This window comes from Balaenoptera acutorostrata, chromosome 11 (assembly GCF_949987535.1).
Source record: "Balaenoptera acutorostrata chromosome 11, mBalAcu1.1, whole genome shotgun sequence".
NCBI classification, from domain to species: domain Eukaryota; kingdom Metazoa; phylum Chordata; class Mammalia; order Artiodactyla; family Balaenopteridae; genus Balaenoptera; species Balaenoptera acutorostrata.
In genome coordinates this window covers 11,155,302-11,169,789 of record NC_080074.1, presented here as the reverse complement: position 1 = coordinate 11,169,789, position 14,488 = coordinate 11,155,302, and the positions used below count along the sequence as shown (strand labels likewise).

The following is a 14,488-nucleotide window of genomic DNA, read 5'->3' as shown; positions in this document are numbered from 1 at the left end:
AGGAACAGGTCTTCCACAGGCTACACATCAGCTCGAGAGTCGAGCAGAACCCAGGCCTCCCATCCCCTCCTCAAACAGCCCCCACCCCTGCTACACTGCACCGAGCCCTGTGCCTGGCATGGGGCACCCAGGGATGAGTAAACCCACGTTTAGGGTCTGGTGGGAGGATGATACACATGTGAATTATAACCCTGCGTGATTCATGCTGCGCTGACCGTAGGAGACACAGCTATGGAGACACAGAGGACACTATTATCACTCTCCTGGGAGCAGGGGAAGGGTGCCATCCTGGAAGACTCCACAGAGGAGGTGACTTTTGAACTGGGCCTTGAACGTTGAGTGGGAGTTTGCCCAGAGGAGAAGCAGGGAAAGGACATTCCAGAAAGAGGAACTGGCCAGCACCTGACCTGGTTGGTAAAGGGAGGGGCTTCCAGAGTGGCCAGCTGGATACATACAGACAGTGATGGGCACTAAGGTTGGGCCAGAGAGACCATAGCTTCGAACGACAGCCTTAGGAGCTTGCCTACTTTCTATGGGCAAAGTGGAGCCAGGAGCTGTTTTAGAAACACAGGAGTGAGATTCAAAGCCTGGCTCTGCAAAAATGAATTGACGATTCATTTCTAGGACCAGAGACGCCCCAGAGCTCAATACAGCTTCAGTTCCCTCCAGGTCAGAGCACAGCAGGAGGGGAGGAGACGGTGTGAACCCCACCCTGGCAGCTCAGCACCCTGTGTACCTCCGACAGCAGAAGTCTGGTCGGTGGGGGGAGAGCCTGAGTCTGGAGCGATTCTGGTGCCCCTCGGTGTTTGAGAACAGCCTCGCCCTTAGCCCACCCCCCTCCTTGGTCCCCAGAGACAGTTTATCCTGGTGGGCGGGGGGCACGACATAAAATGAGGGCTTGAGAGTAGGTTAGAGCCCAGGTCAAGTCCCATCTCCCCATTTGCCTGCTGGGTGACCTTAAATAATGACTCACCCTCTCGGAGCCACCATTTCCTCAACCAGGAGAACAGGGATAATGATGCCTGCGTCACAGAGCCGCTGTGAGTAGTAATTTTTAAAAATGTAAAGGGCATAGCCCATGCCGGGTACATAGCACAAGCTCTAAATGGTAGCTTAGGTCGCTATTAAGAGTAATTAATAATAATTTAAAATCCCCAGCCCTTAGTAAAATGCCTAAAACGTGAAAAGCATTTGAAAACTGGTAACGCATCTCACTGTGGTACTTGGGGCAGGAAGCTGGGCGCACCTTGTCCAGCAGGTAATGAGTTAATGACATGCCAGCACCAGTCCTGTTGGATCTCCCAGGTGCCACTTTATTGCTTCAGCCCCCAAAGAGCCTCCTTCAGCAGCTCCCTCCTTAGGTATTTTTCCCAATTCAAGCCTTTTGTTAATAACAATGCACTGCATTTGTATAGAGCTTGTAACTTTCTTCTCATAGGGCTTTCCAGTCTATTATCTCAATTTAGCTTCAAGCTCTTCCTGGGAGGTCTGGGAAGGGTTTATTATCCTCCTGGGCAGCCGAGAGGGGCAGGCACTGAGCAGGGAAAAGAATTGGAGTCACAGCCACATCCAAGTCCTGGCTCCCCCATTTTCAAGTTGTGTGACTTTAGGTAAGTGGCTTGACCTCTCTGAGCTCCCGGTTTATAGGATTAGTGTAGGTAAGCTTATAGGATTAGTAAGGTGTTTAGCACAGCACCTATGTCGTTGGACTGGCTAATTAATCCAGAAGCTTCCCAGGACACAAAGTGAACCACACTGGCCTGGTCCTTGCTCTTCAAGTCTTTCACAGGAAGCTGCTCAGGACCGGGGTCCTCTTGCTTTCTCTTGGGGTCTCATCTTCCCCATGTGTAAAGCAAGGACTCAGCTTTAAGCACCTTCAGGTATTCAGTTTGCAGCTTTGCAGAAGGATTCTCCTGGACACATAACATTTTTAAGTGACCTGATTTATGAAATTAAATTGACACAGATACATCACCTAAAGAGAGGTCACCCCGTGACCATGAGGGTGCGCAGCTGGGAAAGGCTTCAAAGAGGCGCATGATGGGAGCTGGGGCTCAGGCATGTTGAGCGGGTCTTGCCCTGGCCACCCCGATGGGGATGGGGCGAGTGCCTAAGAAACTCAGCCCAAAGGTACAGGGTGTAGACTCAGAAGATGGGAGATCAAATCCCAGCTCTGCCCTTATGGTTGTGTGCCCTTGAGTGTGGGCCCCAGTTTCTCCATCTGCAAAGTGGGCTGATGACACTGACCTCACATTGTTCTCCTGAGAAGCAGACAAAGCACTTCAAGCACCTGGCACCACTCACCTTGACAGGGTTGCCCAGAGAGGAAGCCAGGGTGGAGGAGGGGAAGAAGCAGAGAGGATAGAAGGAGGGCTTGTCCACTCTCCAGTGTCACAGGTGGAGAAACCGAGGTCCGGGCAAGGGAACAGTCCCCCAGTTCAGGGCATCTTCTGCTGCAGGCAAGGCCGGACCTCCTGGGTTCCTGTCCAAGCGTCTCCATCAGAACTGACCATATATGGGCCCATTAAGTCATCTCGACAACCTTAGGCAGCAGGTACCATCCCCAGTTTACAGCGAAGGAAACTGAGCTCCAGCAGAGGTAGCTGGCCAAGGGTCTCAGTCTGTGAGGAGTCCAGATTCAAACCCATGTCTGTCTGACTCCAAAGCCCTTCCCTCTGCAGAGACCAGAAAGCAAGATTAGGGGATGGAGATCTTGGCCGTGTTTCCCAGCTTCCAGTTTCTTCCTGGCTGGAGGAATCTCAGCTCATATCATGGAAAAGATGGGGTATTGGTGGTTGGCTTCAGGCTCAGCTAGATCCAGTTGCTCAGTGAGGTCAGAAGAGCACAGTCTGGTCTCTCCATCTCTGAGCAACCTCCTCTTCCAAGTCGGCTTCCCTCTTAAATGGACTTTCCCCAGGTTGCAGCAAAGATGGCCTGGGCAGCTCCAGGCTTCCATCTTGCTTTATACTTTAAACTAGAGTCGCAGAATTAAGGCTTATTGAATTAAGGCTTATTGACTGGCATGGGTCACAGGTCACTCTCTGAACCTGTCACTGTGACCAGTAGGATGAAATGCTCTGATTAGCCAGATGGGAGTCATTCGCAGTCTCCTGGAGCCTGGGGGCGTGGCGGGTGGGCAGTGAGTGTCAAACCCCTGAGCAACCTGGACAGAAAGTCCAGGTGCAAGGATGTTTTAGTACAGGGGGTGGGGGCGGGGGGAGCCTGGGGTTTACAAGGTACAGGAAATGTGGGTGAACTGAGCTGTTTCCCTTGTGGGGGCAGAATGTGTAGGCTGTAGGGCGCCCGCCAAAGCTGCCATGGGGCTCCCTGTGGGTGTCATGAAGGATGAGGCCCTCTCTGTCCCCCTGCTCACCTCCTTGAGCCTTCAGAATATTTGTCTGTGCTGCCAGGTTTGCTGACAAGGCCTTGCTAACACAGACCTTGTTCAACCGGCCACCGCCACTTGGGGAATCCCAGGGCCAGGCTGGGCCAGGGCAGGAGGGGTAAAGCGGGGCTTCCCGGCTGCTCTAGGAATGCAGGGGCTCCAAACAGAGAAAGTGGTCCCTGCTCTTCCCCACTCACCCCACCACAGCCAGCGGAGCCCACTCCATCAAACCCAGGACAACCTGCTTCCAGCCGGCACTCTCCTCCCCCCATCTCTTACCCCTCCGCCACCCCTAAGCTCCTGGATCAGAAAAGACCTTTAAAAACCAGAAAACACCATTTCTAAAACTTTGGGGAATCGAACAGTACTTGGGAAAATTTTCATTTAAAATTTCGAGGAAACCATCTGAACAGCAGCACAGACAACCGCAACAGAAGGAAATGATTTCATTATCTCAACGATAGAGACCCAGCATTGTGTCTGGTTTTAATCAGCAGAATTAGACAATTTAGAATGTTTTTTCCAAACACTCGGAAATCTGGGCAGGTCATCTATGGAACGCAGTGCCCCACGGCAGGGGGTTCAAAACACCCAGGGGTGATCTGTTGCCAATATCCACATCTCTCCCACAGGGAGGTCTTCGCCCTGGCTTGCATACTTCCAGTGACAAGGAACTCATTACCCCTACAAGGTTGCTCCTTCCATATTTTAGCAGCTCCAACTTCTAGAAAGTCCTCCATAGAGAACTAAAATCTGCTTTCTGGGAAATTCCTACCCCCTAGAACAGGTCTCTGGTCTCTGCCTAGGAGAGGGGGCTTTAAGAGCCTAGGTCAGCATCCCATCTTGAGTCACAACATGGGCAGCCAATCTCCAACTCCCTAGCAGGTCGTCTGTGTCCCCTAACCCACGGTACACCTGGAAGTCTAGCTACTGCACCTAAGAGAAGAGGAGACCCCTTCCCCCTTAGATGTTGTCCAAAGAGGCCCTGAATCTGGCTGCTGTGCCCCAGAGTGAGTGAGTGTGTGTGTGTGTGTGTGTGTGCGCGCACACGCACGCACGTGCACATGCACGCACACTGGTGAACCTGTGTGTGGGTGTACACATCCCAGCCAAGCATCCTGTCTCCAACACTCTCAGACGTGGGGGTGATGGACCCTGACTCATTCATCTGACCCTTAAGCAGTGCTGGGTGGTCAGGGTGCAGGTGGGGGCTTCTCCTCCTCATCATCTTCCCCTTGACTTGGGGGCAGGGAGGGGCTCTGACCCCAGTGTAGTCCATTTACTCTCCCTAGAACACGGGGGGTCAGCACTGTCCGTTCTTCAGATGAAGACAGAGCAGCTCAGAGAGGTTGAGGGATGTGCCCAGGGTCACACAGCCATCAAGTGACCGAGCTGGGATTTCAACCCAGGTGGCCTGACACTGAGCAGGTGCTCTTGTTCCGCCCTGGTTCTCTTGCCACTGGCTGGGATTCCAGCGGGAAGGTGGGGGATGGGAACCATCAGCCACTTGGTCAGCAAACAGTTGCTAACCTGCTTTAGGCCAGGCCCTGGGGGAGGCTCTGGGGTTATGACACCCAGGCCTTTCCTGGAGGAGCTCCCCATCTACTTGGGGAAGTCAGCCTCAGCAAGCAGACTGACAGCAAAATACTGAGAGCGTGGGGACCATGGGTGAAGCAGCCAGCGCGGTCTCTCTGCGGGGCTCACCACACCCGCTCCATTCTACAATAGCACAGGGGGAGGCATGACATGGGGTTGGGGGCAGGGGAGCACCACTGGGCCTGGGGGGCCAGGGAGGGTTTCCCCAAGAAAGCCAGGGACCAACGAGGAGCTAACAGGAGGGGAAAGAGTTTGCCCAGAGGGCCAGTGACCTGCCCGAGGCCACACAGGCTGGACCCAGGCCCTGGACTGGGATGAATGTCACAGCAGGTCTTTCCCTCCCTTCTCTCGGGGGCAGAACCTCTTCGACAGCATCAAGAGTGAGCCCTTCTCCATCCCCGAGGACGACGGCAACGACCTCACTCACACCTTCTTCAACCCCGACCGCGAGGGCTGGCTGCTCAAGCTGGGTGAGAACGTGCTCATGCACGCTGGGGGACATGCACCGACGTGCCTGCACACTCACGCAACGCGGCTGCCACACGCATGCACTTGACATGCAGCCTCGGGGGTGCAGTCAGGTCAGCCCCAGGTCTCCTGACCCCTGGAGCAGCGGTCTGCCTGTCCCATCCGTCCATCTGTCTGTCCTGGGGATGAGGGGACAGTGCGGGAGGGGAACGGTAAGCAGGAAGTGGGGACGGGAAGCTGACTGATTCATAGATAAACGCTTCAACCGCAGGTCATTCTTCCTGCAGCAATTCTGAGGAAGCCCAGACCCAGTGAGGTTAGGGCATCTGACCAGGGCCACACAGCCAGCCAGTGGTGGATTTTGGTGGGCAGAGGGTTGGGTGTCCTTGAAAGACAGAGGGAGGGAGTGTGACAGGATGTGGCTCGGGGAGCCTCCCCTCAATGGGACTAGGGGACACGGAGGGCCTCGGGCCTGCAGAGGGCAGCTGGGGCGGGTGCCACCGCTGCAGCTGGAGGATCTGGCAGGGGAACTGCAGGGCCCGGCCGCATGCCCCTGCCACCCCCACACACTCCTGGGCGCTACCCCAGCAGGGGCAGCCCAGCCAGGCACAGTGGTCTTCCAGGGCAGGGGAGGACAGACGCCTCGTGTTGGAGCGGGGACCCTGGCCTGGGGTGCCCATCCAAGCCCTCCATCTCTCCAGACCCACCTCCCAGTTGACCCCCCTGCAGACTGCAGCCTCCTTGCTTGCCCAACTGACTGTCCTCAGTCCCGGGGCAGCTCTAAGTCACAGATCCCTGCTCCTCCACCCATCCTCAGCCTGAGTTTCCACAGCTGCAAAATGGGGATAATCATCCCTGGGACAGTTAAATGTGTGGGAAGCCAAGCACTTGGGCTCTGGGGCTGGGACACTGGGGTTCGAATCCCAGCTCTGCAGCCAGACCTCAAGCAGATGACTTAGCCTCTCTGCACCTCAGTCTCCTCATCTGTAAAATGGGGTTAATAATGGTCCCCTCCTCATAGGTGGTTATAGGGATTAGTAAGTGAAAGTTTTTTGAAATCTCTAGAACATTGCCTGGCAAATGAAAGATGAAAGGCTTAGCACAGTGCCAAGCAGGGAGCGGGCCAAGGCATGAACGGAGGGGTGAGGGCAGCAGGAAAGTGCAGGGAATGACCAGCCTGCCCCAGGGCCTGATCATGGAGGAGCCTGGGTCAGGCAGCTCAGGGGCAGTGCGGGGGTGATAGAGCCACTCAGGTTTTAAGTCGGGAAGGGATAGATAAGGGGGAAGATGCGGCAGGCAAGGGGTTGGGGGCTTGCTGCTCAAGTCGGGGCCCAGAGGAGAGCATCTGAGGCCCTGCTCTTCCGTGGAGGGAAGTGCTGGTGGCCCAGGGCAGAGGAGGGCTGACTGACTCCGCCATTGGCTTTCGCAGGCGGCCGCGTGAAGACATGGAAACGACGCTGGTTCATCCTGACGGACAGCTGCCTCTACTACTTTGAGTTCACCACTGTGAGCCTTACCCTGCCCTGCGCCTCCCCCCAAACTCTTTCCAGACTCCCACTAAGCGGTCCATTGACAGAGCTTGGGGCCCCTTGAGATCTTTCGGACCTCCTCCATACCCATTTTACAGATGGGGAAAACTGAGCTACAAAGAAGGGAAGGGGCTGGGCCAAGGTGCAAGGCAGAGCCGGGGCTTAACGTCAGGACTCCTGACTCCCAGCCGGGGCTCTTCCCGTGCTGCTCCCCTGCCCTCTCCAGGGCTGCACAGAGTCTGGGGAGATGGGCACACTTCTCTCTGGGTCTAGGGAGCCCCCAAGGTCACTCCCTGCCCTTGGCTTTGAATCTCCATTTGCAGATCCTGACCTTGTCTCCCGTTCCCCTGCAGGACAAGGAGCCCCGGGGAATCATACCCCTTGAGAACCTCTCAGTGCAGAAGGTGGATGACCCCAAGAAGCCAGTAGGTATCGGTACGGAGGCCCGAGGCCAGAGCGGCTGCGGGAACTTCCAAAACAGGGTGGGAGGAGAGGGCGTGCCCATCACACCTTCGGGGTGGCTCAAGGTTGCCTCAGTCTCCCTCCTGGGGCTGTGAATCCTGGGGGCAGGTCAATGGCATCAAGGGGGCCTGGCCTCGCTGACTCTCAGAGCCTCCTCCTGACGCTGGCTCAGGGACGTTCAGTAAGTCTCTGCTCATTTCTGAGCCTCAGTTTCCCCATCTGTCAACTGGGGATTTTAAGAAGAATCATGGATTTAGGTCGAGCCAGGCACGTAATAAGTTCTCAACGTGAGGAGCTGCAGCTTCTGCCCCTTTGCCTCTCACAGGAAGGCCCGGGGGTCGGGTATGTCCTGCCGCTCATCCAAGCACTGGTCTTGCCCAAGTGTCTAGGCCTCTCTGAGCCTCCCAGAGAGCCCAGTATAGCAGCCCTTTCCTCCCACCCCTGCCCTGCCTTCACCTGGCCACTTCCCCACAGTTCTGCCTGGAGCTCTACAACCCCAGCTGCCGGGGCCAGAAGATAAAGGCCTGCAAGACAGATGGCGACGGCAAAGTGGTAGAGGGCAAGCACGAGTCCTACCGGATCTCAGCCTCCAGCGCTGAGGAGCGGGACCAATGGATCAAGGCCATTCGGTAATGGGTGGCCGGACTGGTGGGGAGGTGTCTCCTGTCACCTTCCAGAAGCGCCTGCTTCTCTTGGAGCCCAGTTTCCTTGTCTGTAAAGAGGGCTAACTCTAGAATCTCCCTCCTGTTTCTGGCATGCAAATCCCTTCCACACATATTCTGTGAGCATACCCTCCGGGCCGGCACAGTGCCAGGTCCGGGACACAGGGGAGAGAGGCACCGACTTCACAGGGATGGTGGAGGATCACGGGAGATGTTGCATGTAAAGCTCTTTGCCCAGCGCCTGTTAACATCAGGATCCAAAGTGGCCCTGGAAAGACCTGATGGAGGTGGAGGGGAGGCCTTTCTAGGTGGAACGAGCAGTGCAGGCAAAAACAAGAGGGCACGTCAGGCCAAAGCCATGCTCACCTCCGTTTTACAGATGAGGACTTGAGGCCCAGAGAGGGGAGGGACTTGCCCAGGGCCACACAGCCAGTGAGGGGCAGAGCTGGGACCAGCAAGCAGTTCTGCTGGTTCCACCTGGGCTCTTGTCACCTCCTTCTGAGAGTCTGATGGGAGCCTGGAGAGGGGTCCAAAGACATTTGGGGGCAGAATTCCCAAGGCTCTCAGGCCTCAGCCTCACCGGCTCCGGCCCCGCCCGTGGGACTCTGGGTTAGGCCCTCGAAGCTGGACACACCCTGGCTTGGTCCTTGCTGGGGTCATCTGGCTTTTCCCCTGAGGCAGGGCAGGCCGACCCCTCCCTGGGATATGAGACTCTTTAAGTCAGCCTGCCCAGCCCTGAGATCTTTTCACCTACTCTCACTCCAGAGCCAGCATCACCCGTGTCCCCTTCTACGACCTGGTCTCTGCTCGGAAGAAGAAGATTGCCAGCAAGCAATGAGCTTCCTGGGAGGTGGTGCCCGGCGTCCTGGGAACCCCGTGACCTGTGGTACCTGGAGACCTACCTCCCACCCCAGGGCACCCTTTCCTGGCCCGCAGACATCCTCCCTCAACCCCCTTCACTTCAAACTGACAGCAGAGGGGAGGAAGGGCTCAAGAAAGAGGGTGGGTGGGAACCACCGAGGGCTCAAAGCCCGACCATGAGGCCGCTGGCCTTGGACACCCAGGAAAGGCCCCGCCCCAGCCCCAAGTCCACCGCAGTAAGGGGTGAGGAAAGCAGCCCAGAACCCGGCACCCGGCCCTCTCTCTGGGGCTCAGTTTCCTCTCCTGTCAGACGTCTCCTTGCCCTCTGAAGTGCTGTCAGCCCTCAGAGCAGGAGGGGCCTGCGTGCTTCCTACCCTCCGCCATGGTGATGCCTCCTCCCTCTGCTTAGGGCGTTTCTCCGCCAGCCCCTCCCCCGTCCTCAGCTGGGGCTTGGCCTTCCCTGCCCAAGGGACACAAGTACACATCTCAGACCCACCGACAAGACCTCTGGGAGACCCGAGAGCACTGGACTAGAAGCCCTGATGCCACAGTCTCAGTCCCAGCTCTGTCTCCAACTTGCTGTGTGCCCTCGGCCAAGTCACCCTCCTTCTCTGGTTCCTGGAAAAGTGCGGTGTTTGGGGAGAAATGTCTTGGCCCTCCTGGCTCTGTGCACCGCCCCCACTGCAACCTTCAACCTGCTAGCAATGGCCTTAGGTAGGTCCCAGCAGGGCGTGAGCTGGCCACCTCCCTCCTCTGAGACTGCTTCCTCTCGGTAGGACAGGATTGGACTGGGTCTCCCAAGGAGCTTCTGGCTGGAGATGTCTGCACCAGAGCTGGAGGGGGCTCTGGACTGAAGGCTGCTGGGAGGCAGAGAGCAGAGTGGGCTCCATCCTCAAGGATGTCCATCTTAGAGAAGGGGCGGGTGGGACTCCTCAAGAAAATGGCAGACAGCATCCCAGACAGATGTACTCAGGCGGAACTGGCGGTACAATCAAGAAGTCAAGAAGAGAGCTTTGTGAGCTGTGGTTACCAAGAGGGCTGCCTGGAGGCAGCGGCCACGCCAGTGAGTGACACAGAAGCTTGTAGCAGAGTCTCAGCTACAGCTTCCCTGCTGGACCACTGCCCAGGGCTCCCATGGTGGTGAGCAGGGTCCCAGCATCCTCAGATCCTCGGGAGTAGCACCATCAAGAGTGGAACTGACTTCCCAGCCCACAGGCAGGCAGCTCTCCAGGGAGATTCCAGCCTGGAGGAGGATTCCACGAACAGGTTTCTTCTCAGTAGCACTTCTCACCCCATCTCACAGGCCCTGGGGGTGTCCCTGGAGGGAAGTTCCCTGGCAGGGAAGCAGGATATGGGGTTACCTCTGCCCCACTCCCAGCCTGCGTGGGCAAGCCGGAGCAAGGTGGATTCCCCCCGGGAAGGGAGGCAACCTCTCCTCCCCTCCACCTCCCACACACATGCACACTCTCCAGGGTGTCAGGATAGAGTAGCTGCCTTGCAGTGGTGAGAGCCCTGTCTCTGGAGGTGTGCAAGAACCTGGTAATGATATTGCACTGAGGAGGATCTGGTTGGGCATCTGCAGGAAGAAGCCTTACAGGACGTTTGAGGCCTTCCACCGACTCCATGTCAGCCTGGGAGCTGAGCGTCACCCCTGCTGCCTCATTTGGCCCCTGAAGGGGCAGCCAGGCGTCATGGGCTCTGAGGTTCTCTCCTGCCACTGGTTATACACTGGCTGTGTGATCTTAGTCCACTTCCTTCCCCTCTCTGGTCCTCAGCTTCCCCCCGCCCCCATCATTGAGAGGGTGGAACAGGGGATTTTCTGGGCATGAGTGGCTGTTCTGGGAATCACTCAGAATAGAGAATAAAGCTCATGATTCAACTCGTGAGTGGGGCTCTGTCCTGCCTGTGACTACATCTCCCATCCTTGAGCCCACCCTGCCCCTTCACCTTCATCCTTTTCCCAGCCGGAGTGCAGGAGGGCCAGACAGGGAAGAGTGGACACTCCAAGGACCCTGGACCCTCATCCTCTGGGCACTGGGGCTGCCACATTGGGCAGATCTCCAGGGGCTGGATTTGTGTCAGAGGTCCCTCCGAGCATGGGCAGGAGTGCACTGGTTCTGCCAAGGCCGGGGGAAAGCAAAAGAACTTCCCAATAGGCTGCACTGTCTAAAGAGAGAAAGAATGCTGCTCAGGAGATAGGTAATAAGCTCCCTGTCTGCAGAAGGATGCAAGTACAGATTGGCTCCAATGATCACTTAGGGTGTTACAGAGGGACTTGAATTTGGTCATCTTCATTTATTTGTACTTTCCACAATGTTTATTAAGTACCTACAGTGTTCCAGGCACTGGTGGAACAAGACAGAATCCCTGTCCGCATGGAGCTTACATTCTGGTGGTCCTGAATTCTAGGACTCTAGGCAGCACCCTCAGATGTGTAAGGCACTGAGGTGGCCCCTGCCTGAAATTCCACCGTTGAGCCCCTCCTTGAAGACCTTAAGGTGTTGGACTGATCAACATGCTTTTATTTGGCCCAGGCTTATGGAGCACCTACTATGTACCAGGTTCCACACATAGAACCAGAGATCCAAAGATGATGAAGGTAAAGCCCTTGCCCTCAAAGGGAGCTCAGTCTGCTGGGGAAGACAGGTGCAAACGAGCAGTGACAGCCCAGGCCAACACTTGCCTGTTATATAGAGTGGAGCACAGGGGTTGGTGGAGGGCTGGGCTGGGCTGGGCTGCCCGGAGATGCAATCCAAGGGGCTTCACAAAGGAGCTGTGCTTGAGTGTTGGCAATCAGGTGGGAGAAAGGACACACACTTGATGTTGCAGTGAGCTCACCTCATGTCTGCTCCTCCCCACCACACACACTGACTGCAAATTCCTCACACGCCAGACTGTCACTGCTCCGTGCCTGGCACACAGGAGGTTGCACAAGAATTCTTGATTAGACTGAAGTCAACTGAAAAGGCCCTCTGGGGCTCCACATCAGGAAATGCAAATATCTGGGGGTGCGGGGAACTGTGGGAACGGTGGTGCGGCGGTGAGGGGCGGGGGCGTGGCTAGAGAGGCGGGCAGGGCCACATCGCAATCTGGTCCAGCTCTGACTTGCTGGCCCAGGACTCCCCTGCTCCCGTGGCCTCTGCCCACCTTCCCACCCTTCTGCCACTCTTCACTCTGGGCAGCAGGGGGCTCCCACCACCCGTGGATGAGAGGTTCCACGACGCAGCCAGACCAGAGATGGGACCGGCTGCCCCTTTCAGGGATGAGGCCTCAACCCAGAGTAGAGCCTTGAACTGGGCCTCCCGGAGAGGGATGCACCTGGTCGACTAGGACCTGCGGGCTCGAGCAGGCCCAGACGCCCACGGGCACAGATAAGCATGGGCCTTCCCTCTCCCCTCATGCCAGGCGCAGTCAGCCCTGCACAGCCTAGGAGTCGGGATACCCTGGGCTCTGGCTTTCTGGCTGTGGGACCCTGAACTAGTAGCTTACCCTCTCTAGATGTGATCTTCCTCCTTGAAGTGTTCTAGGACAGGTGAGTTCTAGGACACAAACCTTTAGCGGGGACTTCTCTGTGCAAGGGAGTCTCAGACGTGGGTACCAGGCAGCACCTGCCCTGGGATGAATTGAGACTGTTGTGTGTGGCAGGGTGGGTGTCAAGTGAGAAGGTGCCACAAAAGCCACGTACTGTAATAGGCCACAGGGGGCAGTAGTGAGGCCATCCGGAGGCCCTGGGTTCAAGGCCCAACTCTACCCTGTGTCTTAAGCAAGTTTCCTAAGCACTCTGAGCCTCAGATTTCCCATCTATAAAATGATAATGATAGAATATATGCAAAATACTTAGAACAGTGTTGAGTACCTACTCAGGGTTACATGCTACTATTATTATCCATCACAAGGCAAACTAGGTACATGCTTTTTTTTTTTTTTAATTCTATTGTGTTTGAGCTGTTTTTATTATTTTGGGTTTGTTTGTTTTTGCAGCTAGTGTTACCCTAACTAATACAGCAATTGAGAGGGGAATTCTCTGGAGAATTTGAATTTTTTTTTTTTTTTATGGCTGTGTTGGGTCTTCGTTTCTGTGCGAGGGCTTTCTCTAGCTGTGGCAAGCGGGGGCCACTCTTCATCGCAGTGCGCGGGCCTCTCACCATCGCAGCCTCTGTCATTGCGGAGCACAGGCTCCAGACGCGCAGGCTCAGCAATTGTGGCCCACGGGCCCAGCCGCTCCGCGGCATGTGGGATCTTCCCAGACCAGGGCTCGAACCCGTGTCCCCTGCATTAGCAGGCAGATTCTCAACCACTGCACCACCAGGGAAGCCCTAGGTACATGCTTTTATGGAGATACAAAACAGGCTGGACCACTGGAGGAGGAAAGATTCGGGGGGGGTTGGGGGGTCATAGATCTGGGTAGGCTTCTTTTTCTTTTTCTTTTTTTTTTTTTTTTTTTTTAGTGCTTCTATAACACCTTGTATTTTTTTTAATTTTTATTTTATTTTATTTTATTTATTTATTTATGGCTGTGTTGGGTCTTCGTTTCTGTGTGAGGGCTTTCTCTAGTTGCGGCAAGTGGGGGCCACTCTTCACCGCGGTGCGCGGGTGTCTCACTATCACGGCCTCTCGTTGCAGAGCACAGGCTCCAGATGCGCAGGCTCAGCAATTGTGGCTCACAGGCCTAGTTGCTCCGCGGCATGTGGGATCTTCCCAGACCAGGGCTCAAACCCATGTCCCCTGCATTGGCAGGCAGATTCTCAACCACTGCACCACCAGGGAAGCCCTGGGTAGGCTTCTTGGCAGAGGTGCCCATGAAAGGTAAGATAAATGGAGGCCTGGCTCTTCCAGCCAGGAGGAGCCAAAACAAAGATGCTTGATAAGGCAATGTATTTCTGGAACTGCCTTGAGCCCCCAAAACAAGCCCCCAAAGCAAGAGGAAGAAAGGTTGATAGGGGCTGGGCCCTGCCAGGGGCTGAGCTGTGTGCACGATGCTGCAGTCTCTTGCGTCTCCAAGGCCATCGTGCCCCTTGTCATGAAGCTCTGGCTGAGGATCCAGTAATGTGGCTGCTGAACTAGGCCATCACAGAAGGAGGGAGAACAAGCTTGGCACTGGATGGCCTGGGGTGGAGCAGGAGGGGGCAAGGGGGACCCCTGCCCAGTGCCTGGGAAGTAGGAGTGCTTCTGGCCTGGAAGCGCAGAGCTGGCCCTGGGACCCTGCGCCCGGATGCCCAGGGCCAGGAAATGGGGGGCAGGCAGCCAGGAGTCGAGCGGCAGGTGTGAGAGACCTGGAGAAATTGATTTATTAGAGACGATGAAAGGAGCTAAATATGTTTGCCAGCTCAGCGATGACTCAGGCGTTCCCCAGGGGTCCACAAAGTGTGAGCATCAAAGAATCAAAGACAGGCCTCCTCCCACCCGGGCTCTGCCAGCCTGGAGCTGTCCTTCGGCAATAGAAGGACCACTCCAACTGTCCTGAGAGCCTGGTCCTCAAGGGGCAGCAGAGACCTAGCCACTCCAGCCAGCATCCCCTGCCCGCC

The 14,488-nt window shown here is 56.2% G+C and overlaps 1 protein-coding gene across 1 annotated transcript in view; it reads left to right on the top strand.

Annotated features, from left to right (window-relative positions):
- Positions 1-10,791, top strand: part of CYTH4 (cytohesin 4) — a 30,147-nt gene extending 19,356 nt beyond the window's left edge. Inside the window, exons 9-13 of the mRNA XM_007165655.2 lie at positions 5,340-5,451; positions 6,879-6,955; positions 7,332-7,403; positions 7,915-8,069; positions 8,868-10,791. Of these exons, the coding sequence (XP_007165717.2) occupies positions 5,340-5,451; positions 6,879-6,955; positions 7,332-7,403; positions 7,915-8,069; positions 8,868-8,940 (489 nt within the window). The 3' untranslated portion in view covers positions 8,941-10,791. The remainder of the gene's footprint in view (positions 1-5,339; positions 5,452-6,878; positions 6,956-7,331; positions 7,404-7,914; positions 8,070-8,867) is intronic.
- Positions 10,792-14,488: the final 3,697 nt, after the last annotated feature.